Here is a 26,241-nt window from a genome sequence, read left to right on the forward strand (position 1 = left end):
TTCTATGAATGTTTGTCCATCATCTTCATCTAACAGTCCTGTTATATTTATGAAAATGTAAGATTATAGTAAATATGTGTAGTAAGTGTAGTGGCCAATTAAATTATTGATGTGCTTCCAGTAAGCGACATATCCCCCGGCATTGGCAGGGTCGGACTGGGGGGTGCAGGACCCACCGGTAGAGATGTAGCGAACTGTTCGCCGGCGAACTAATTCGCGCGAACATCGGGTGTTCGCGTTCGCGCAAATTCGCGGACTTTTGCCGATGAACCCAATTTGGGTTCGCCGCGTTTTTTTTTGCACTTCGGTTTTTCGCCATTGCATAAACATAGGAATAGCTTGCGTTTTTTTTTGGTGCTATTTTTTGGCGTTTTTTTGGGCGTTTTTTTTTGGCGTTTTTTTTACAAAGTATTTTTCAGAGAAATGTTTACCCTTGATCCCCCTCCTGCATGCCCCTGTCCAGGTCGTGGCACCCTTTAAACAACTTTAAAATCAGTTTTCTGGGCAGAAATGGCTTTTCTAGGTTTTAAAGTTCGCCTTCCCATTGAAGTCTATGGGGTTTGCAAAGTTCGCGAATATTCGCGAGTTTTGGCGAAAGTCCGCGAACGGGTTCGCGAACATTTTCGGCGATGTTCGCTACATCACTACCCACCGGGGCTACTGCTTCAGGGGACCCCACCACCCATCCAACCCCCTTCCCTCTCATGTTTAAGAACATCGGGGAGGGGGACCAGCGGATCGGGGGAGCACCCTAGGGTGGGTTTTTCCCCGGTGCCCCAGTCCAACCCTGGGCACTGGGAATTTGGTAAGTTCTACCTAATCATCAACATTTTAGCAACAACCGAGGCTACCCAGCTGTGCCTTTGCCTTTGCGACTCTTTGGCTGTGGCCCCTAAGAGAAGACTCAGTTCCGGAGACTTTTTTCAGCACAACACAAACCCCAACTCATTCTTCACAACAAGTTACGTATTTGTCGTTTGTGGAGAATAGAAACCTTTTGCTGTTTGAAGAGCAGAGATAAAACTGAAGCGGAATTGCCAAGGTTACAGAGGACGATGGAATGTTAAATGGACCCCAGATATAAAAAACATCACCAGTCACGTGATTTCCAATAGACGACAGTCTTGCCTGTTAAATTGCCGTGTCGCTGAACTTCTGCTAAAAATATATGAAGGCCCTTGTAGCCAAACTGGAACGTCGGAACATTTTCAAGGTGGAAGGCGGCGCTTTGCCATCGGGGGACTGGAGGGAATAGATCAAGCTCATAAATACTCCGTGGCGTTTATTGGGCTTTTTCCTGCTTTAGTTTGGCCGCCTTGGTCTTCAGTTAACTTTTAATATGTCAAAGAATGGCCAATTCTAAGCAGTAGTTTTGAAATTATTTGACTTCTTCTTCTAAACCTTTCCAAGGGGTCACTGACCCCGGCAGCCAAACAACCATTGCTCTGCGATGGTACAGTTTTATTGTTATTGTCCCCTCTCCTATAAATATATCAGGTTGGGTGTAATAATAAAGGGCTGTGTTGATGGGCTTTGAGTTAACAGATTTTACCAATCTAAATGGTTTAGCCCCATCACTAGTTATTGCAGCCAATTTTAATTGGAATGGTAGGCCAACACATGGTTCCAATGATGCACAGACTGAGGTCTCCAGATCTTTCAGGGCAGTAAGGGTTACACATAGAACAGGTAGCGTTGTTCAGGTACCCATGGGATTGCAGGTAGGATTTTTGGATAAGGTTACAGACGTGGGTTGGTGGATCTGAGGGTTGCAGCTCGGGTTGTGGGTCTTAACTATATTTATTATCTTATATTATATTTTTGAAAGGTTTTTGTCATGTCTGCCCACTTCTGATGATGTCACTTCCAGTTTGCTGCAACAGAACTTCCTGTTTAATAGTGGTCAATGGGTTGTGAATCCGGTTGCGGATAAGGCAGTTGTGGATTGGGCAGTAGATAAAGCAGTTCTGGTTCGGCTGCAGGTGCAGGTCGGGCTGTGGATAAAGCAGGTGCGGGTCGGGCTGCGGATAAGACAGTTTTGGGTCATGCTGTGGATAAGGCAGTTGCGGATCATGCCACAGATAAGGCAGTTGCGGATCGGGCTGCAGATAAGGCAGTTGCGGATCGGGCTGCAGATAAGGCAGTTGTGTATCAGGCTGCAGATAAGGCAGTTGCGGATCGGGCTGCAGATAAGGCAGTTGCGGATCGGGCTGCAGATAAGGCAGTTGTGTATCATGCCACAGATAAGGCAGTTGCGGATCAGGCTGCAGATAAGGCAGTTGCGGATCGGGCTGCAGATAAGGCAGTTGTGTATCATGCCACAGATAAGGCAGTTGCGGATCAGGCTGCAGATAAGGCAGTTGCGGATCGGCTGCAGATAAGGCAGTTGCGGATCGGGCTGCAGATAAGGCAGTTGTGTATCAGGCTGCAGATAAGGCAGTTGTGTATCAGGCTGCAGATAAGGCAGTTGCGGATCGGCTGCAGATAAGGCAGTTGCGGATCGGGCTGCAGATAAGGCAGTTGCGTATCGGGCTGCAGATAAGGCAGTTGCAGATCGGGCTGCAGATAAGGCAGTTGTGTATCAGGCTGCAGATAAGGCAGTTGCGGATCGGGCTGCAGATAAGGCAGTTGCGGATCGGGCTGCAGATAAGGCAGTTGCAAATCGGGCTGCAGATAAGGCAGTTGCAGATCGGGCTGCAGATAAGGCAGTTGCGTATCAGGCTGCAGATAAGGCAGTTGCGGATCGGGCTGCAGATAAGGCAGTTGGGATCAGGCTGCAGATAAGGCAGTTGCGGATCGGGCTGCAGATAAGGCAGTTGCGGATCGGGCTGGGGATAAGGCAGTTGCAGGTTGCTGAGGATAAGGGAGTTGTGGGTCTGGCTGCGGATAAAGTCACGTGATTTCCAATAGACGACAGTCTTGCCTGTTAAATTGCCGTGTCGCTGAACTTCTGCTAAAAATATATGAAGGCCCTTGTAGCCAAACTGGAACGTCGGAACATTTTCAAGGTGGAAGGCGGCGCTTTGCCATCGGGGGACTGGAGGGAATAGATCAAGCTCATAAATACTCCGTGGCGTTTATTGGGCTTTTTCCTGCTTTAGTTTGGCCGCCTTGGTCTTCAGTTAACTTTTAATATGTCAAAGAATGGCCAATTCTAAGCAGTAGTTTTGAAATTATTTGACTTCTTCTTCTAAACCTTTCCAAGGGGTCACTGACCCCGGCAGCCAAACAACCATTGCTCTGCGATGGTACAGTTTTATTGTTATTGTCCCCTCTCCTATAAATATATCAGGTTGGGTGTAATAATAAAGGGCTGTGTTGATGGGCTTTGAGTTAACAGATTTTACCAATCTAAATGGTTTAGCCCCATCACTAGTTATTGCAGCCAATTTTAATTGGAATGGTAGGCCAACACATGGTTCCAATGATGCACAGACTGAGGTCTCCAGATCTTTCAGGGCAGTAAGGGTTACACATAGAACAGGTAGCGTTGTTCAGGTACCCATGGGATTGCAGGTAGGATTTTTGGATAAGGTTACAGACGTGGGTTGGTGGATCTGAGGGTTGCAGCTCGGGTTGTGGGTCTTAACTATATTTATTATCTTATATTATATTTTTGAAAGGTTTTTGTCATGTCTGCCCACTTCTGATGATGTCACTTCCAGTTTGCTGCAACAGAACTTCCTGTTTAATAGTGGTCAATGGGTTGTGAATCCGGTTGCGGATAAGGCAGTTGTGGATTGGGCAGTAGATAAAGCAGTTCTGGTTCGGCTGCAGGTGCAGGTCGGGCTGTGGATAAAGCAGGTGCGGGTCGGGCTGCGGATAAGACAGTTTTGGGTCATGCTGTGGATAAGGCAGTTGCGGATCATGCCACAGATAAGGCAGTTGCGGATCGGGCTGCAGATAAGGCAGTTGCGGATCGGGCTGCAGATAAGGCAGTTGTGTATCAGGCTGCAGATAAGGCAGTTGCGGATCGGGCTGCAGATAAGGCAGTTGCGGATCGGGCTGCAGATAAGGCAGTTGTGTATCATGCCACAGATAAGGCAGTTGCGGATCAGGCTGCAGATAAGGCAGTTGCGGATCGGGCTGCAGATAAGGCAGTTGTGTATCATGCCACAGATAAGGCAGTTGCGGATCAGGCTGCAGATAAGGCAGTTGCGGATCGGCTGCAGATAAGGCAGTTGCGGATCGGGCTGCAGATAAGGCAGTTGCGTATCGGGCTGCAGATAAGGCAGTTGCAGATCGGGCTGCAGATAAGGCAGTTGTGTATCAGGCTGCAGATAAGGCAGTTGCGGATCGGGCTGCAGATAAGGCAGTTGCGGATCGGGCTGCAGATAAGGCAGTTGCAAATCGGGCTGCAGATAAGGCAGTTGCAGATCGGGCTGCAGATAAGGCAGTTGCGTATCAGGCTGCAGATAAGGCAGTTGCGGATCGGGCTGCAGATAAGGCAGTTGGGATCAGGCTGCAGATAAGGCAGTTGCGGATCGGGCTGCAGATAAGGCAGTTGCGGATCGGGCTGGGGATAAGGCAGTTGCAGGTTGCTGAGGATAAGGGAGTTGTGGGTCTGGCTGCGGATAAAGCAGTTGCAGGTTGGGCTGGGGATAAAGCAGTTGTGGGTCTGGCTGCGGATAAGGCAGTTACGGATCGGGCTGGGGATAAGGCAGTTGTGGGTCTAGCTGCAGATTTGGCAGTTTTGGGACGTGCTGTGGATAAGCCAGTTGTGTGTTCGGGCTGTGGATAAGGCATTTGCGGGTCTGGCTGCACATAAGGCAGTTGTGGGTCTGGCTGCGGATAAGGCATTTGCGGGTCTGGCTGCGCATAAGGCAGTTGCGGGTCTGGCTGCGGATAAGGCAGTTGTGGGTCTGGCTGCGCATAAGGCAGTTGTGGGTCTGGCTGCGGATAAGGCATTTGCGGGTCTGGCTGCGCATAAGGCAGTTGTGGGTCTGGCTGCAGATAAGGCAGTTGTGGGTCTGGCTGCAGATAAGGCAGTTGTGGGTCTGGCTGCAGATAAGGCAGTTTTGGGTCGGGTCAGGTAGAAGGTCCAAGCAGATAAAAATGCAAGCTGCAGGTCCAAGTCACTGATTGCGGGTCCAGGTCAGGGGTTCTTGGGCAGACAGACCTCACTCAGTAGTCAGTAGGGCTCATTTATGAGCAAGTACAGTGGGCAAAGTGCAATTTCAAGCACAATTCGCCATGGGACCCGCGCAATACATGATCTGACAGTGAATTCAGAAACAAGTGTAGCAGCTGACACTACATCTGGCCCCACAAAGGATTTACTCAAGACAATTTAACACCATGTAAGAGTTGATTACTCCTAGTGTCAGACATTGTTACTTTAAAGGCCATCCTGCAGCAGATAATAGCCAATGACCTGCAGTGCCATCCATTATTCATCAGACAGCAACTTCCCAAAGCCACTCTGCACTCCGACACGGTGGGGGGGGGGGGGGGTCTTCAACATCAATAGAAAGTGACATCTATCACATATAAATAGGTGGCTTCAAGCTGATGTGTTGATGCTCTGCAGGCAGCACCTAAAATGGAATATATGGAAAATGAAAAACAAATGTGTATGTAAATACTTCCGACTCCGGGGCAAAGTGCAACATTATTCTCCAACAGATGTTAGGGCTGATTAGTCGAGTCTAGTTGCTCATAGCAACTAATCAGATCATTGCTGATGTATGGAACAGGGTTCTTTGTTTTTAGCAGACCATATTGTGATCAATATGGGCGGCCATATTGGATTGATCGAAAAAACCCTAAGGTCTGATAAAAAAGACCATACAGTATATATCTGCAGATGATCACAACCTTCATTTAAAGAATTTTGTTGCCTTACCATAGGCTGCTGTATTGGGAGACATTAGGCCCAAGTTGGTGGATCTTCAAACACAATTACCCCTAACAGGCAGAGAAATATAGCCCACGTAGTGTTATTCTGCCTCTGGCTTGGGTATCGGATCTGGTGCTGCACCTACTGGGTAGGTAACTCTACTTATCTGTATGTCACCCTCTTACACATGGATAAAACCTCAGTGTTCCAGGAGGAACATTCCCATCTTCAGAATGATGGATAAACGGATTATGCTATCACTGCCCAGTTCTGGAGGAATTGTCTCTAGGAAAGCCCCAAATCCACCAGTTTTGGATTCGGCCAAATGCAGGATCATTCACAAAATATTTAGTTGACTCTCTAAACCAAACCCAAACCCCTAACATGGATTGTCCAGCCAATGCCCTAAAGCAGGGATCCCCAACCTTTTAGACCCGGGAGCCACATTCAAATGGAAAAAGTGTTGGGGAGCAACACAAGCATGGGAAATGTTCCTGGTGGTGCCAAATAAGGGCTATGATTGGCCACTTAATAGCCCCTATGTGGACTGGAAGCCAACAGAAGGCTCTGTTTGGTATTATACTTGGTTTTTTTATGCAACCAAAACTTGTTTTAAAGTCAATAATTCAAAAATAAGCACCTGCTTTGAGACCACTGAGAGCAACATCCAAGGGGTTGGGGAGCAACATGTTACCCCTGAGCCACTGGTTGGGGATCACTGTCCTAAAGGAACATGACTTTTAGGGTTCAGATTGGGTTTGACTAAACACAGAGAATGCAGCTGAAGTTCTGGATTTGGAGAATCTCTAATTATCTCGCAATTATTCATGCCTTCATTTAGAGCTGAGTCAGTGTGTCAGGGTGCCAGTAACATAGTAACATAGTAACATAGTAAGTTGGGTTGAAAAAAGACATACGTCCATCAAGTTCAACCATAATGCCTATACCTAACCTGCCTAACTACAAGTTGATCCAGAGGAAGGCAAAAAACCCCATCTGAAGCCTCTCTAATTTGCCTCAGAGGGGAAAAAATTCCTTCCTGACTCCAAGATGGCAATCGGACCAGTCCCTGTATCAACTTGTACTAAGAGCTATCTCCCATAACCGTGTATTCCCTCACTTGCTAAGAATCCATCCAGCCCCTTCTTAAAGCTATATAATGTATCAGCCAGTACGACTGATTCGGGGAGGGAATTCCACAACTTCACAGCTCTCACTGTAAAAAATCCTTTCCGAATATTTAAATGGAACCTCCCTTCTTCTAAACGGAGTGGGTGCCCTCGTGTCCGTTGGAAGGACCTACTGGTAAATAAAACATTAGAGAGGTTATTATATGATCCCCTTATATATTTATACATAGTTATCATGTCACCTCTTAAGCGCCTCTTCTCCAGTGTAAACAGACCCAACTTGGCCAGTCTTTCTTCATAACCGAGACTTTCCATACCCTTTACCAGCTTAGTTGCCCTTCTCTGGACCCTCTCTAGCTCAATAATGTCCCGTTTGAGCACTGGAGACCAAAACTGAACAGCATATTCTAGATGGGGCCTTACCAGTGCTCTGTAAAGGGGAAGAATAACCCCCTCCTCCCGTGAATCTATACCCCTTTTAATACAGCTCAGAACCTTGTTTGCCCTTGCAGCTGCTGCCTGGCATTGCTTGCTACAGCCAAGTTTATTATCTACAAGGACTCCAAGATCCTTCTCCATTATGGATTTGCCTAGTGCAGTCCCATTAAGGTTATACGGGGCTTGCATATTTTTACATCCCAGGTGCATGACCTTACATTTATCCACATTAAATCTCATCTGCCACTTAGCTGCCCAGATTGCCAGTTGGTCAAGATCCTGCTGCAGGGATGTCACATCCTGGATAGAATTGACTGGTCTGCAGAGTTTTGTGTCATCTGCAAACACTGATACATTACTCATAATACCCTCCCCTAAGTCATTTATGAACAAATTAAACAAAAGTGGACCCAGTACAGAACCCTGAGGGACCCCACTGAGAACCTTACTCCAAGTAGAGAATGTGCCATTAACAACCACCCTCTGTACCCGATCCTGTAGCCAGTTTTCTATCCATGTGCAAACGACTTCACTAAGACCAATAGACCTTAGCTTAGAAAGCAGTCGTTTGTGGGGAACGGTATCAAATGCTTTGGCAAAATCCAAATAGATGATATCTACTGCCCCCCCCACTGTCCAGCTTCTTACTTACCTCATCATAAAAAGCAATTAAATTGGTCTGACATGACCTGCCCTTCATAAAGCCATGCTGATTACTGCTCATAATGCCATTCTCCACTACATAATTTTGAATGTGATCCCTTAACAAGCCTTCAAATAACTTGCCCACCACGGATGTCAAACTTACAGGCCTATAATTGCCAGGCTGAGATCTTATTCCCTTTTTAAATATGGGAGTGACATTCGCCTTCTTCCAATCACTAGGTACCATACCTGATGAAAGAGAGTCTGAGAATATCAGAAACAAGGGCCACTGCAATTCTGCCCCTAGCTCTCTCAGTACCCGAGGGTGTATTCCATCTGGCCCAGGTGCCTTGTTTACATTTATCGTGTGTAACCCTTTAAGCACCATATCCTGTGCCAACCACTGTGTAGTTGGAGCTGAGGCAACAGTGAAGCTATTGGGTGAGACTTGGCCCACTGGCTCCTCTACTGTATACACAGAAGAAAAGAACTGGTTAAGCACATCTGCCTTTTCTGTATCCGCTGTAACCATATTGTTATTATAACTCAATGGGGCCACACCCTCAACCTGCATCTTTTTACTATTAATATACTTAAAAAACTTTTTGGGGTTAGTCTTGGCCTCGGCCGCGATGCGCTCCTCATTTTCTATCTTTGCCTTCCGGATTGCTGTTTTACAACACTTGTTATAGTGTTTATATTCATTAAACGCAGCTACTGTCCCCTCTGACTTATATTTCTTAAAAGCTTTCCTTTTTTTCCCTATTAACTTCTTTACCTCAGAGTTAAGCCACATGGGGTGATTCTTAACACTTCTACTTTTTCTTATTAATGGAATGAATTGAGAACAGTAATGATTTAATATCATTTTAAATGACAACCATTTCTGCTCTGTATTTTTATCAGAAAACATAATGCCCCAATCTATGCCCTGAAGCGCTGCCCTTAAGGAGCTAAAATTTGCCTTCCTAAAATTCAGTGTCTTTGTTGCCCCCGTGTAAATTTGTTTCCTGCACCAAACATCAAATGAAATAACATTATGGTCACTATTACCCAGGGGTTCAACCACTTGCACATTTGCTATACGTTCTGGGTCATTAGAGATCACTAGATCTAGTATAGCATTGTTCCTGGTTGGCTCCTCAACAACCTGTGACATAAAGTTGTCATGCAGCAAGTTTATAAACTTGTTCCCATTTACTGTCCTGGCAGTACTATTGCCCCAGTCAATATCAGGGTAATTAAAATCCCCCATTATTATCACTTGCCCCAAACTAGCAGCCTTTTCTATTTGCAACAGGAGCTGGGCCTCCTCCTCTTCGCTTACATTAGGGGGTCTATAGCATACCCCTACAATTAGCTTGGTAGATTCTTTACTATCTGTGAGAAGCTCAACCCATAAGGATTCAGCTCCCTCTGTTACCCCCATCACTTCCTCCTTAATATTTGCTTTTAAGTCGTGCTTAATGAACAGACACACTCCTCCTCCTTTTCTATTGCCCCTGTCCCTCCGAAACAATGTATACCCCCCAATATTAACAGCCCAGTCATGAGACTCATTCAACCAAGTTTCAGCAACACCAATCACATCATATTTCCGCTCCAACGCCAGTACCTCCAGCTCTCCCATTTTACCAGTCAGACCAGTCAGTACATGGGCAATGGCTGCTGAGTCAGACTGAATCACTGGAGTCTGTTGGCCCAAAACAGCTGATCGTCTGCTGGGGGTGAGGGGGGAGGGATATCACTCCAACTTGCAGCGCAGCAGTAAAGTGTGCCTGAGTCTGAGCTTTCAGCCAGCGCTACACATTAGAACTGCTTTCAGCTAACCTATTGTTTCTCCTACTCCCATGTAACTGGAGGAGTCCCAAGCCGGACTTGGATTTCTTACTATTGAGTGCTATTCTGATACCTACTGGGAGCTGCTATCTTGCTCCCTTCCCATTGTTCTGCTGATCGGCTGCTGGGGGTGAGGGGGGGGGGATATCGCTCCAACTTGCAGCGCAGCAGTAAAGTGTGCCTGAGTCTGAGCTTTCAGAAGGAGCCGGCGCTACACATTAGAACTGCTTTCAGCTAACCTATTGTTTCTCCTACTCCCATGTAACTGGAGGAGTCCCAAGCCGGACTTGGATTTCTTACTATTGAGTGCTATTCTGATACCTACTGGGAGCTGCTATCTTGCTCCCTTCCCATTGTTCTGCTGATCGGCTGCTGGGGGTGAGGGGGGGGGGATATCACTCCAACTTGCAGCGCAGCAGTAAAGTGTGCCTGAGTCTGAGCTTTCAGCCAGCGCTACATATTAGAACTGCTTTCAGCTAACCTATTGTTTCTCCTACTCCCATGTAACTGGAGGAGTCCCAAGCCGGACTTGGATTTCTTACTATTGAGTGCTATTCTGATACCTACTGGGAGCTGCTATCTTGCTCCCTTCCCATTGTTCTGCTGATCGGCTGCTGGGGGTGAGGGGGGGGGGATATCACTCCAACTTGCAGCGCAGCAGTAAAGTGTGCCTGAGTCTGAGCTTTCAGCCAGCGCTACATATTAGAACTGCTTTCAGCTAACCTATTGTTTCTCCTACTCCCATGTAACTGGAGGAGTCCCAAGCCGGACTTGGATTTCTTACTATTGAGTGCTATTCTGATACCTACTGGGAGCTGCTATCTTGCTCCTTTCCCATTGTTCTGCTGATCGGCTGCTGGGGGTGAGGGGGGGGGGGGGGATATCACTCCAACTTGCAGCGCAGCAGTAAAGTGTGAGTGAAGTTTATCAGAGCACAGGTCACATGGCTGTGGCACCCTGGGAAATGAAGAATATGGCTAGCCCCATGGGAAAAGCAGATTACAATGTAGGATTCTGCTGGAGAAGCTCTATTAACTGATGGGGTTTTGGAAAAAAACATGTTTTCCCCTTATAGTATTACTTTAAGTTGTAGCATTGTAGCCTCACAGCTTAGTTAGCTGCACCCCTGGGTATTTTGTATTTACATTCTAGCTAACCCTCCCAGGAGACTTTTATATCAACACATGGATCGTCAATTACATCACCTGCTGTTTCCAAAACACTCGGTAAAACTGCAAAACACGAGAAGCGGCGGCGGCGGCGGCGGCAGGAGGGCTCCCGTCTAGCGTGGGGTCAGCTCTATGATCCCCCCAGCCGAACGCTCTGTGTGTGGGGGAGGGAGTGAGGATTAATCAGTGGCAGTTTATATCAGAAGTGGGAGCAGGATTTTCCCTTCAGCTATAAATATTTTGTATTTTGCTATTTTAATGTGTTTCTAGCGCACTGCGGGTTCCAATGGGTCCTGCGCTTTGTATCATTCAGAGAGATAAATAGCGGCTGGAGGGTGTTGGTAACTGGTAAATAGCACCGATTCCTATAGTGGCCTAGGGCTGGGTCTAGTGGTGTTAATGGGACAGGGAGCCAGCAGGGTTTGTGGGGCCTCAATATTTATATAAACTATAATTATCTAACGCCATCTGTCCTTCCTACGGCTTCTATTATTTGTATTTCAACGACTGCTGACAGGATTCATGTTGTACTGTTATACCTGCTATCCCACAGCCCCAGTCCCTTCCCAGAGGCTATTATCCCCCCACTGCTACTATAGGCACCATCTCTCCCTACTATACCTGCTATCCCACAGCCCCAGTCCCTTCCCAGAGGCTATTATCCCCCCACTGCTACTATAGGCACCATCTCTCCCTACTATACCTGCTATCCCACAGCCCCAGTCCCTTCCCAGAGGCTATTATCCCCCCACTGCTACTATAGGCATCATCTCTACCTACTATACCTGCTATCCCACAGCCCCAGTCCCTTCCCAGAGGCTATTATCCCCCCACTGCTACTATAGGCACCATCTCTCCCTACTATACCTGCTATCCCACAGCCACAGTCCCTTCCCAGAGGCTATTATCCCCCCACTGCTACTATAGGCACCATCTCTCCCTACTATACCTGCTATCCCACAGCCCCAGTCCCTTCCCAGAGGCTATTATCCCCCCACTGCTACTATAGGCACCATCTCTCCCTACTATACCTGCTATCCCACAGCCCCAGTCCCTTCCCAGAGACTATTATCCCCCCACTGCTACTATAGGCACCATCTCTCCCTACTATACCTGCTATCCCACAGCCCCAGTCCCTTCCCAGAGGCTATTATCCCCCCCACTGCTACTATAGGCACCATCTCTCCCTACTATACCTGCTATCCCACAGCCCCAGTCCCTTCCCAGAGGCTATTATCCTCCCACTGCTACTATAGGCACCATCTCTCCCTACTATACCTGCTATCCCACAGCCCCAGTCCCTTCCCAGAGGCTATTATCCCCCCACTGCTACTATAGGCACCATCTCTCCCTACTATACCTGCTATCCCACAGCCCCAGTCCCTTCCCAGAGGCTATTATCCTCCCACTGCTACTATAGGCACCATCTCTCCCTACTATACCTGCTATCCCACAGCCCCAGTCCCTTCCCAGAGGCTATTATCCCCCACTGCTACTATAGGCACCATCTCTCCCTACTATACCTGCTATCCCACAGCCCCAGTCCCTTCCCAGAGGCTATTATCCCTATTAATACTAGGGATGCAACCACTTACTAGTTCTATTTTGCCTCCTATCCTACAACAATACGTGTAGGAGCTGCCATACTTCTTGCTCTGCTGAGGAAATGGAATATAATTTACTTTACATTAATAGTCCCAAGATTATATTCTAACCCCTTTGGGGCAAGCTGGTGAGTAAATCCCTTCCCAGTAACTCAGTCTATAGGCGGTGTCATTAAATGCCCCCCTCCCATACAGAGAGACATTTAGATGTTGTTCAGTTATACTTTATCTCCTTCAATCAGCCTTACAAACAAGTGTTATGTCTTTGGGTTTTTCTGTATAATTATGCCGATTTTCGGCAGCGCGGCTGTTGGGAAGTTATAAATAAAAGCTTAACATAATGCTGTTTAAATTATTTAAAGCAGCAGAAACAAATGCACTGTTACGTAACCATTAAAACAGAATGGAAATGTAATTACGGGCGCAATGCAGCACGGGGAATGAATGATATTTTCACTTTCCATTAGCAATTTATAGAGCTTTGCATCCCATGAACGCATTAGAGCCTTTAAGCAATACAAACAGGCAAAGATTGCGATTGGGTAAAGGGAAAGGATAACTCCATAGGCACTTAGTGTATTTATTCAGCGTTTAATGTGCATGCATAATTTACATTTTTTATTCTATTATTGTCTGCTAAGTACTAACCAGCAGCTGAGAGGAAGGCACAGGTTACATCAGAACCACCGTGATCCAACTAATCAGTCATTTTAATGACTCGCCAGATTTATGTTTACAAGAATAGGCATTATACCCAGACTGTCCCTGATCCACCTGATCCATGCCAACCCTTATTGGGGGCAGAACAGCCCTATTGGGTTTATTTAATGGTTAAATGATTCCCTTTTCTCTGTAATAATAAAACAGTACCTGTACTTGATCCCAACTAAGATATAATTACCCCTTATTGGGGGCAGAACAGCCCTATTGGGTTTATTTAATGGTTAAATGATTCCCTTTTCTCTGTAATAATAAAACAGTACCTGTACTTGATCCCAACTAAGATATAATTACCCCTTATTGGGGCAGAACAGCCCTATTGGGTTTATTTAATGGTTAAATGATTCCCTTTTCTCTGTAATAATAAAACAGTACCTGTACTTGATCCCAACTAAGATATAATTACCCCTTATTGGGGCAGAACAGCCCTATTGGGTTTATTTAATGGTTAAATGATTCCCTTTTCTCTGTAATAATAAAACAGTACCTGTACTTGATCCCAACTAAGATATAATTACCCCTTATTGGGGCAGAACAGCCCTATTGGGTTTATTTAATGGTTAAATAATTCCCTTTTCTCTGTAATAATAAAACAGTACCTGTACTTGATCCCAACTAAGATATAATTACCCCTTATTGGGGCAGAACAGCCCTATTGGGTTTATTTAATGGTTAAATGATTCCCTTTTCTCTGTAATAATAAAACAGTACCTGTACTTGATCCCAACTAAGATATAATTACCCCTTATTGGGGCAGAACAGCCCTATTGGGTTTATTTAATGGTTAAATGATTCCCTTTTCTCTGTAATAATAAAACAGTACCTGTACTTGATCCCAACTAAGATATAATTACCCCTTATTGGATGCAAAACAATTCTATTGAATTTAATGAATGTTTTATTGTTTTTTTAGTAGACTTAAGGTATAAAGTTCCAAATTATGGAAAGACCCCTTATCCGGAATACCCTTGGTCCCAAGCATTCTGGATAACAGGTCCTATACTTGTACTATGAATGCTCTGAACCATTGATTTCAGTATTTGACTAAATCCTCAAATTCTTGGGTATGGATTGGGATGAATATTGAGCTTTACTTTACCTTTATATATTCAAACAAGAATCTAAAGGTTTCCATCAGACAAATACACAAGGAAAATGAAAAATGGGGTCACAGTGACCCTATAATTCTATACCAGATTCCGCAATGTCATGGAAGCCCTGTGTTTCTTTGTATTCCAACAAGCAGAGGAAAGTCATTTCTGCATCTGGTTATTAATGGCTACAATGTACGAGACGGGACTATGACATTACTGGAGTCTGAGTCAGAATTCTAAAATATAATTGAATCCCTGTATTAAAACGTCTCTGTCCTTGTATCATATTATTATTATTATTATTATCCTGTTTGAGCAGAAGGGTTTGAGTGCTTATTCAAATGCTGCCTTCCAGTCTGAAATAAACAGCACAGAACTTTGTTTTTATAATAAACAAATAAGCCCTTGCCCTTTCTTCTCATTGGTTGAGCAGCACAGTATAATATGGGTTTTTACTCTATTTATGTAACAGAACCTTAAATGAAAAGAATTCATTACTGTAGGTCTGTGACGGTTTCATTCATCCAGGTCATGATATACAGAAGTAAAGTTTTTGCTTAGTCATTTGGTCTCTAACGCAACACAGATACAGGTATTGGACCCCTTATCCAGAAACCCATTATGCAGAAAGTTCCGAATTATGGAAAGGCCATCTCTCATAGACTCCATTGTAATCAAATAATTCACATTTTTAAAAATGGTTTCCTTTTTCTGTGTATAATAAAACAGTACCTGTACTTGATCCCAACTAAGATATTATTACCCCTTATTGGGGCAGAACAGCCCTATTGGGTTTATTTAATGGTTAAATGATTCCCTTTTCTCTGTAATAATAAAACAGTACCTGTACTTGATCCCAACTAAGATATTATTACCCCTTATTGGGGCAGAACAGCCCTATTGGGTTTATTTAATGGTTAAGTGATTCCCTTTTCTCTGTAATAATAAAACAGTACCTGTTCTTGATCCCAACTAAGATATAATTACCCCTTATTGGGGCAGAACAGCCCTATTGGGTTTATTTAACGGTTAAATGATTCCCTTTTCTCTGTAATAATAAAACAGTACCTGTACTTGATCCCAACTAAGATATAATTACCCCTTATTGGGGCAGAACAGCCCTATTGGGTTTATTTAATGGTTAAATGATTCCCTTTTCTCTGTAATAATAAAACAGTACCTGTACTTGATCCCAACTAAGATATAATTACCCCTTATTGGGGCAGAACAGCCCTATTGGGTTTATTTCATGGTTAAATGATTCCCTTTTCTCTTTAATTTTTAAGGAGACTTAAGGTAGGAGATCTGAATTACGGAAAGACCCCTTATCCGGAAAACCTCAGGTCCCGAGCATTCTGGATAACGGGTCCCATACCTGTATAGTCAAATATCATAGGACATTTCCGGGGGTCATTAATGGGGAAAGAAGTGCACTAAGGGGTACAAGAAAAAGGCTATGGAGATCATAAAACCCCATTGAGTATTTGGTAGTCACAATGCTAACCTGGGATTTTGGGCCAAGGGCCTCCAGTAGGAGAACCTCAATATACATTATCTAGTAGGCCGGTACTTGATGACATACTTGAGTAGATGTCTGTATGAAATAATGTTACTCAGGTCCTGCTTGCCCATTTGATATTTCTTCTAATGGCCTTCATTTTGGTGGGATGTTGTTGACACGTAGGCTTGCATTTTGAAGACACTTGTGCTTCTTACTACTACCCATTGCTGCTTAGCGAGGGGATGTCCCAAATCTCAGACACAACCAGCACTAATGCATTTGAGGAAATCACAACATTTATAGGGTAAATAAAAGGCACCAGTTCATTTATTCGACTACAGTTGACCTGCCTAGAATGCAGCAGCCATAGCCCCTTCTTACTACAAAGCCCGAGCCCAGTGCAGCCCTTTGGATTCCCCAACTCCTGTTCCTCTCTGCACATCTCAGCGATTACGTCCAATTGCTTATCATGATCCGTCTGACCCAGCTGGCCTTTGGTATCTGATTTCTCCTACTTATCCATCTAATATGCAAGGGTACCACCTCTGCTATTGCACTTCTATCCAGATCATCGAAGATGAGTCTCGTGGCATTCAAAGGGGGCATTAAGGTTTCCCAGAATGGGATTATCTCTTTCTTAATAAGGTGACACCAAAGTCAGAGCCTCCTCACCTAGTAATGACATAATCAGCCCCAACCAGTATCGGCCATTGCGGAATCATAGAGGAAGGAATTGAAACTGCATCTCCCTAACGTATGAAGACCAGATGGGACCTTTACCCCCTAAAGACCACATACTAAACACCCCTTTAGACAGCGCTCTCATAGACTCACACAGTGCAAATATATATAATATAAAGTATCTGTTGGATTTGTGCACCCTGGATAGGTGTCATAGTCCTCTGGGCTTGACCCTAGGCCAAGACTTGGTGGTCCTCACCCTAGCTTCGGCGAAGGTGGGTCTGCCCGCACATGCTGTTCATTGGCGAAAGCCTTTGATCCTTGCCCTCGTGAGCCTTTTGGTACGGGGGTCGGGGATAAAGGGGCCTCCCTAGCTTCGGTGAAGTGTGGGAATCCCTTTATGGACTAGCCAATTTTGCACCCTTTGTGCACCTGTGTGATTTTTGAACTACGCACTTTTTCATAGCCCACAACTATCCTGCTTTCCGGTTTTAATACCGCATACGGAAATGCGGGACATTTATGGAACTATCCGGGACAGCGGGATGCGCTAGCGGCTTCTGCTTCGTATGTGGCAGCGAAAGCCCTTTTATAAGGGGCGCAACTTTATAAAAGGGCCTGTCGCCGCCGCATAAGGAACAGAAGAGAAGGAGGAGTGTTTATGGGGGGGTGTACTGTGTATGGGGGACACTGTCTATGGGGGCACTGTGTATGGGGGGTACTGTCTATGGGGGCAATTGGGGACACTGTGTATGGGGGGTACTGTCTATGGGAGCAATTGGGGGCACTGTGAATGGGGGGGTACTGTCTATCGAGGCAATTGGGGGCACTGTGTATGGGGGTACTGTGTATGGGGGCAATCGGGGGCACTGTGTATGGGGGCAATTGGAGGTACTGTATATGGGGGCAATTGGGGGCACTGTGTATGGGGGGTACTATCTGTTGGGCCTTTGGGGGCACTGTGTACTTCTCTCTATATTTGTATTTATACGTAGGAGTTGCTATATTGTTTTCCTTAGGTAGTACAGTATGAGGGTATAGCACATTTGCGTCTGATCCCACCATTTCAACTGTATAAAAGGAGTATTTAAAAAAAAAAAAAAAAAAAAAAAAAAAAAAAAGGGGTGTGGCAGTTGGGGGTGTGGCCACAACAGTGGGCGTGGTCAAAATTGCCTTACTCTCAAACTTAAGAAGTTAATTATACAATAAACCAACTCTTTTTATACTCTCCTATATTTGCTGACTTTTTAATAAGGTTTATGATGACAAAAATACCCCTCTGAGCCCACTTATATATATATATATATTTATACCAAATATTCTCATTTTCTAGGTGAAACCAAAAAGCCAAACAGATACTAGTACTAAAACTCCATTAAAGGGCTGCAGACTTACTTGAAAGAGTGCTTTAATTAAGATGAAGACAATAATAACATCTGGCAGTTCCGAACTGCTCATCAGATATGCCGTATACATAGGGAATTAGATTATCTGTGGCAGTACTGTAAGAAATCACTGATACATAATGAAAGGCTGGGCAGTATAACCTTCATTTTTTATCTTTTATTGATAAAGCATTGACTTCCTCCACCCCAAGTCCTCCGCCGAGCGCAGTTTTCTGCTCGCTAGGCCAACGTGCATGGGTTTCAAGCGAGAATACGGGGAAATAGAGATCAATGCAAATCACCGCTTCTGATTTCTGTTGAACAGTCATTTAGTCTTTATTATAGAAAGCAACAGAGCAAGAAACAATGTAATGGCTCCTAATTGCACAGACTCATCTTGGACTTCATTGGAATCCTAATGGAATGTTTTCTTTTTTTTATCTGTTCACCTAGATAAGTAAACAGCAACTTCAGACCGTCAAGGATCGCTTTCAGGCCTTCTTCAATGGAGAAACTCAAATTGTGGCCGATGAGGCGTTCATGAATGCCGTTCAGAGCTACTACGAGGTAAGGAACCCAAGGGTAAATAAAATAGGGAATGCAGTAGGAACTTTCATTTTGGTTTGTAGTCAAAGCATTCATTAAGTTAGGGGGCAGATAGAGTTAAATACAGGCTTTCTGATGCCATTCATCAATAATGAACCCTATGTCTAAAGGTCCCCATACACGTTGCTTGCTTGGCGAGGTCACCAAGCGAGCGGATCTTCATCCGATATCCCCACCTACGGGTGGGCAATATCGGGGAACCTGTAGGCGAATACAGTCATTTGGCCGTGGGGCCAAACGATCAAATTATTACGAAGGGTATAGGCAAAGTCGGTTCGAGGACCACATCAACGAGCCGATGTGGTCCCCGATCTGACTAGATTTTTTAACCTGCCCAATCGATATCTGGCCAATTTCAGGCCAGATATCGGCCAGGCAGGCCCGTCGGTAGTGCCCATACACGGGCCGATTAGCTGCCGAATTGGTCTAAGGGACCGATATCAGCAGCTAGAATCGGCTCGTGTATGGGCACCTTAAGGGTGAAGACACACGGAGCTACTAGTAGCAGCTACTTGTCACATCCACTAAAACAGACAATGCTGATCATTTACTGATAATTGTCCCCACGTGTGTTTAGCAGAGGCAATTCTCATTATTGTCTATGGCAGGGGATTTTCTGGTGTTTAGTAGCTGTGACAAGTAGCTGCTACTAAGTAGCTCCAAGTGTCTTCACCCTAAAGTATCAACGTATCATTGGTTCACGTTTGAATATTTTCAAGGCCAGGCTATTTATGAGAGCTCAGCATCATCTGAAATGCTTGTCTCCAGCTTTGTTTTCCGGATTTCTTTCTTTATAAAGAACTTTATCCTCTTCGACCAAAAATATTTTTGAAATTTGTTTGTCAGCTCAGACCTTGTCAAATCCCATTATTTCCTATTTGAATTCAGTCAAATGGCAGAAGTGGCCGTAACTTTTTCAAACAGTGATGCACAGACTTCAAGCAGGGCTTCTTCTGTGTTTTATTGACAGCAGGGTTTGCCACAATTAATTAAGACATTAAAGCCAGGGGTCCCCAACCTTTCTTACTCGGGAGCCACAGTCAAATGTAAAAAGACTTGGGGAGCAACACAAGCACCATAAACGTTCATGGCGGAGCCAAATAAGGGCTGTAATTGGCTATTAGGGGCCTCTATGCACCCTATCAGCTTACAGGGGCTTTATTTGGTAGGAAATCTTGTTTTTATTCAACCAAAACTTGCCCCCAAGTCAGGAATTCAAAAATAACTCCCTGGTTTGGGGGCACTGGGAGCAACATCCAAGGGGTTGGGGAGCAACATGTTACCCCTGAGCCACTGGTTGGGGATCACTGCATTAAAGGAATATGAAGTAAAAAATTAATTCTTTTGACACCAGAAGAGACTGGTTCTCTGGTAGCCTGAATGCCTCAGAAACCTTTTTTTGACATCTCCGCCACTATTAGGGCAACGTATTGTACAGCGCTGCGGAATAAGTTGGCGCTTTATAAATAAATGTTAATAATAATAATAATAATAATAATAACTTAATCCAGGAATATTATATGTATTTAACTCACAGTCTTTAACAGTTTTTCTTCTTTGATCTCCCAAAACTGCCGAAGCGAATGCCCTACTTCCTGGTTCTTAACTTCCTGAACAGAGAGGTCACTCATAGCCCCTCCCCTTTCCTACAGCGGATGACTCTTTATTGCCAGAATCTGTACTGGGTTTTTCAGCCTCAGTTTACACAACCCCTGGTTTTTTGTTTCGTAGAGAATTCTGGAAGTGACCTCGTCTCTACTGTTTTTCCAGTCATTGAGGATTAATAACCTTTTTGGGCAACATGAGATAAGATCATTGTTACTTTTGGTTATTTTGGGTATCTGGCTCCGGTAGATTTCTCTTTGGGATGTCTTCGTTTTATAATCCATGCCGCAAACACTTCATATGTTAGATTTTGCTAGTGGCAGTCGTTGCCATATCGGCGGGTTGCATAGGATTCCATTAGTGCTGAAACTTATTTTGTAGCTTGAATGTTGGGATGCACCATAGGAACCCCAAATCCTTTGTAAAAGAATTGGGCGAATACCAAACTGAATCCGAATCCTAATTTGCTGCTCTAAGGGTTAGAGCAGTGATCCCCAACCAGTGGCTCAGGGGCAACATGTTGCTCCCCAACCCGTTAGATGTTGCTCCCAGTGACCTCAAAGCAGGTGCTCATTTTTGAATTTTTGGCTTTTGGGCATAAAAAACAGTTGTACTGCCAAACAGAGCCTCCTGTAGGCTGCCAGTGCCCATAGGGGCTGCCAAATAGCCAATAGTCCTTATTTGGCCCCCCCAGGAATATGTTTTATGGTTGTGTTGCTCCCCAACTCTTTTTACATATGAATGTTGCTCACGGGTACAAATCGTTGGGGATTAGTGATGAGCGAACCTGTCCCGTTCCGTTTTGCCATAAAATTCGCGAAACGGCAATAAAATTCGCGAAACGGCGTCTATTTTTTGTCGCCCGCACTTTTTTTATGCGACCGCGTCCAATTTGACGCGCAAAATAAAATAAATCTGCACGGTGAATGTTTCCCCAGCGAATTTCTGCATTTCGCCATTGGCGAATTGTTTCGCGAAACATCCGTGTTTGCGCGTCAAATTGGGCGCCGGGTGCCTGGTGAAAAAATTCACTCATCACCAGTTATGGGTGAAATGTTTTATCCAGGCATGGATTCGCGGCGAATTTCCGCGTTTCACCATTGGCGGATTGTTTCGCGAAACGGTTGAAAAAATTCAGCCCGCGGGCGACAATTTCCTTTTGATGTGCAACATTTTGCAAATTTTTCGCCATTTCGTGAATCTTTTGAAAGATTCGCAAGTTTTTTGGCGAAGCGCAACGGAACAGATTCGCTCATTACTACTCATCACTACTGGGGATCCCTGGGTTAGAGAGAACCGCGCACAAAGGGGCGAGGTGAAAATTTTTCAACTTCTGTCTTTATGTGGCAAAAAGTCCCGTGATTTCAAAGATTTGGTTCGGCCAGAGGCATGGATTTGGCTGGTCCAAATCCTACTGAAAAAGGCTGAATCTTGGCTGAATCCCAAACTAAATCCGGTGCATCCCTACTTGAAAGCTCTCTGTATCTCTATAGACTTCAGCACTGCCTGTTGCATGTGTTTAGATGGGACTATTGTATCTCTGAGACTTTACTCTAACATCCTAGGTCTTTCTGAAGAGTGACCGCGTGGCCAGAATGGTGCAAAGTGGAGGCTGCTCCGCCAATGACTCTCGGGAAGTGTTCAAGAAGCATATAGAAAAGAGGGTGCGCAGCCTCCCCGAGATCGACGGCCTCAGCAAAGAGACAGTCCTGAGCTCCTGGATGGCTAAGTTTGATGCTATTTACCGCGGGGAGGAAGATCCGCGCAAGCAGCAGGCCAGGATGACGGCGAGTGCCGCGTCGGAGCTCATACTCAGCAAAGAGCAGCTTTACGAAATGTTCCAACAGATCTTGGGAATTAAAAAATTTGAGCATCAGCTTCTGTACAACGCGTGCCAGGTGAGCCCTCAGTTATGATTAATTGCCTTTTCTTTACACCTTTGTGCCTGTTTAATCCTCTATAGCAACAATGTGCCGAGTACATCCATCAATTTCCAGCTTTATACACTCAGTGGCTCAGGGGAAGGCATTAGCGGAACCGCTCTTGACCAGAGTTTCTTAGTCTTTTAAACGTTGACCCTTACACTTGCGCCAATAGGCGAGTATCTCCAGCTGATGTTCCCAAGGGAGTCTCACCTATTGACATTGCAGTTTATCTTAGGGAGGTGTTTCCCATGAATGCAAAGAGCATGATGATGATTAGATTGTAAGCTTTTGCGAATAGTTTCCCCTAATCCTTTTTTTTTTACTCTTTAATCCTTGTTTATTAAATACAGGTATAGGATCCCTTATCCGGAAACCCTTTATCCAGAAAGCTCTGAATTACGGAAAGCCTGTCTCCCATAGACTCCATATTAATCAAATAATATAGAATTTTAAAACCGATTTCCTTTTTCTCTGTAGAAATAAAACAGTTCCTGTACTTGATCCCAACTAAGATATAATTACCCCTTATTGGGGCAGAACAGCCCTATTGGGTTTATTTCATGGTTAAATGATTCCCTTTTCTCTGTAATAATAAAACAGTACCTGTACTTGATCCCAACTAAGATATAATTACCCCTTATTGGGGGCAGAACAACCCTATTGGGTTTATTTAATGGTTAAATGATTCCCTTTTCTCTGTAATAATAAAACAGTACCTGTACTTGATCCCAACTAAGATATAATTACCCCTTATTGGGGGCAGAACAGCCCTATTGGGTTTATTTAATGGTTAAATTATTCCCTTTTCTCTGTAATAATAAAACAGTACCTGTACTTGATCCCAACTAAGATATAAATAATCCTTATTGGATGCAAAACAATCCTATGGGGTTTAATTAATGTTTTATTGATTTTTTAGTAGACTTAAGGTATGGAGATCCAAATTACGGAAAGATCCCATATCCGGAATACCCTTGGTCCCCAGCATTCTGGATAATAGGTCCTATACCTGTAATTGTAAGACCCCTGTTCCTTAATGTAAAAATCTGCAGAACTTACTGGCCCTATATAAATATGTAATGATGATGAGGTTGATTAGTGTTGGATTGGCTCGCCGGGTCCAGGTGTCAGTGGGCCCTCCTGTCTCTAACCATTTGGTCTATTTCATGGCCATTTCCTTTTTTTTGCTTGGAAACAAAGAGACTGAAGAATAGATTATAGCATGTAAAGAAAATAGACTAGTCAAGCAAAGAGGTTAAATGAGAAGAGGAAGAAAAATAGTTTGGAGAGAGGACCCCTGGTTTGAGGTTTGCTATTGGGCCCCTGGCACCCCAGTCCCACACTGAGGTCGATGATGGACACAAACTTTTCCAGCTGGAAATTGATGATTAAAGCCATAGTGTATTTTGTTACCCTTGATCTTTTCAGCCATTCTATTTAATCTGGAGCTACCTTGTTTATATGATCTTCCAATAATATGTTATATAGACTTCATCCCTATTGTGTATGTGGCTGATATGATGGAATCGGGATCTGGGTAGGTGTGAGAGCACTGCTAGCCATCAGTATTGCACAAATACACATTTGTTATTATTTCCTTGGTGATCTCTTCTTGTGTCAACCTTTATAGAACTGATTGTGTCATAATATTGTTATTCTTTATTCTTTGATTTGATAAAGAATTAATAAGGCTTTAGAATGACTCTTTCTGAAGGTATTGTATATTGTTATATATTAAATGTGACCAGGGCCGGACTGGGGGGTGAAGGGCCCACCGGGGTTCCCGCCGCAGGGGCCCTACAGGTGCCCGCGCCCATAGCCCCCCTAACCCCCCTCGCAGGGAGCGCCGCAAGGGTCGGGTCTGGGCCGCCGGGACCCACTAGAGCCGGGGACCACTAGTGCCGGGATTTTTCCCGGTGTCCCGACGGCCCAGTCCGACCCTGAATGTAACCAATATCCTGGGATTTAGATTTTTTTTGTGGGGATAGAGGGAGAACATAGGAGACCCCCTGGCTGGAATTAAAGCTAGGACCCCCATCTCTGCAAGGCTAACCATTCAGATAATCAGATATAGCTCATATGTATCTTCGGATCTCTATTCCAGGATTCTAATGAAGAAGAGGGAATGATTTAGTTCCACTCACTGCCCCATGCCCCAGTTGATTTCTCCCCCCCCCCCCTTATAATGAACTCTTTATGATAGTACAAGCAATACATTGGGGGGAGGAGCTTATTATACAAAGCTCATTATCCGAGGCCCTACAGAGCCCAGTGGGAATATAGTATTTAATGATAACAACAGGCACAGTACCATTTCCCTATCCAATTGGGGGACAGTTTTTCATCCTATTATATGTGTTGGCAGTTCAAGATGTAGGTTATAGCTGAATAGCGGGGCAATTTGGCTTCTTCGTTTGTTGTTTATATCGCAGTCGGTTGCTTGTGGGAATACAGGTGGGTTATTCCGGCTTCTCCCAGGTGGAATCGGAATCGGAGATTTGTACGTCATGCATCATCTTTCTCCTTCTGCTCGTTAATTATCCTCGTCTGTTCTGGGCCTGCCTTTCAGCTTTACAGCCCTTGTTATTAATCACCGGGCAACTGGTTTTGATACGATTCCCTTTCTTCGAAGAACTTTTGTTTTCCACTTTGGTTTTTGCCAGCCTGACAGCTCTTTTCACGTGTTTTATGTTTTTAATTATATTTCTTGCAGTCTGTAAGCACTGCTGGAGCTACAAACACTATCCCTTTTATTTAGGGCCCAGGGCCTCATTCTAAAAACCGTAGGGAAGATGCAACCGTACCACTCAGCTTCCTGTACTCCTAAGGAGATGCTGGGCCTGTTTGTCTATATCAGTGCTGCTGAGGGCCGGAATTTCTCGCACATACATGGTGGAGGGCCGCTAATGGAAGCCACTCCCCCTTTTAAACCACACCCACTTTAGACCACACCCATTTTATCACAATGGTGGTAGTGCAGCAAAAACCCAAATGCTTGGTCCTCACTGCAGGGATATCAACCATAATTCATATGTGAAAGAATTATATTATGTCATATTAAGACACACCCTAAAATCCATATGACTTCTCCTCCCCTGTGGAAAGCATAGCAACCCCCAGTACATAATTACACACCTTAGGGACCATTTACTGGCTATTTTCAAATGCTAACAAACTCCCAGAACAAACCCCTGCCAGGTTCACCTCCCACAGGCAGCATAGGGTAGCACTCTACCTGCCCTACGCTACCTGTGTGTGCCATACTCTGCCTGCCCTATGATGCCTGTGTCTGCCATATGCTGCCTGTGTGTGCCATACTCTGCCTGCCATATGCTGCCTGTGTGTGCCATACTCTGCCTGCCATATGCTGCCTGTGTGTGCCATACTCTACGTGCCATATGCTGCCTGTGTGTGCCATACCCTCCCTGCCCTATGCTGCCTATGTGCCATACTCTGCCTACCCTATGCTGCCTACACACAGGCCTGAGGTGTGAACAGTTGAACAATGTGGGTGATTACAGCCTGAGCCTGAGGTGTGAACACTGCAGGGGGTGAACAATGCAGAGATTAAAAGGTGTGAACAACACAGGGGATTACATGTTTAAACAATACAGGGGGATTACAGCCTGAATCTGAGGTGAGAACCATGCAGGGGGGGCAGTTAATCACAGTACTGATACCATTTAAAGCTTATACAAGGGTAAACCATCAAAGCAGCCAGACAGGTGGGGGGCCACACAGAGGGGGGCCGCGGGCCGCCAGTTGGACAGCACTGGTCTATATCATTACACCCCGGTCCCATTAAGCAATATAGAGTGTGGAAGGGGTACCTACATATTAGCAAGATTAGTTCTTTCTTGCTGCTTATTCCCAAAAGGATCTCGGATAAAATTATCAAGGGTTCCATTGGAACGTTGCATGTTGCTAAGCAATGCGCCAACTCTCTGTATGTTGGTTCTGAATCTGTCTGTGGTTTGCAACCAAGGAGATCCAGCTAAGTGAGGTCAAAGAGGTCTAGACTGGAATGAGATCAACCCTTTTCTAAATGCCCAAGCTGATG

At 44.9% G+C, this 26,241-nt stretch overlaps 1 protein-coding gene across 27 annotated transcripts in view; it reads left to right on the forward strand.

Annotated features, from left to right (window-relative positions):
- The window catches only part of cadps (Ca2+ dependent secretion activator), a 314,914-nt gene that overhangs the window by 46,716 nt on the left and 241,957 nt on the right, over positions 1–26,241 (forward strand). For all 27 annotated transcript variants that reach the window (XM_018092883.2, XM_018092886.2, XM_012960425.3 and 24 more), the window contains 2 exon segments: positions 18,499–18,612; positions 21,822–22,154. In XM_018092883.2, coding sequence (XP_017948372.1) covers positions 18,499–18,612; positions 21,822–22,154 — 447 coding nt within the window.

Source organism: Xenopus tropicalis, chromosome 4 (genome assembly GCF_000004195.4).
Source record: "Xenopus tropicalis strain Nigerian chromosome 4, UCB_Xtro_10.0, whole genome shotgun sequence".
In the NCBI taxonomy this organism is placed as follows: domain Eukaryota; kingdom Metazoa; phylum Chordata; class Amphibia; order Anura; family Pipidae; genus Xenopus; species Xenopus tropicalis.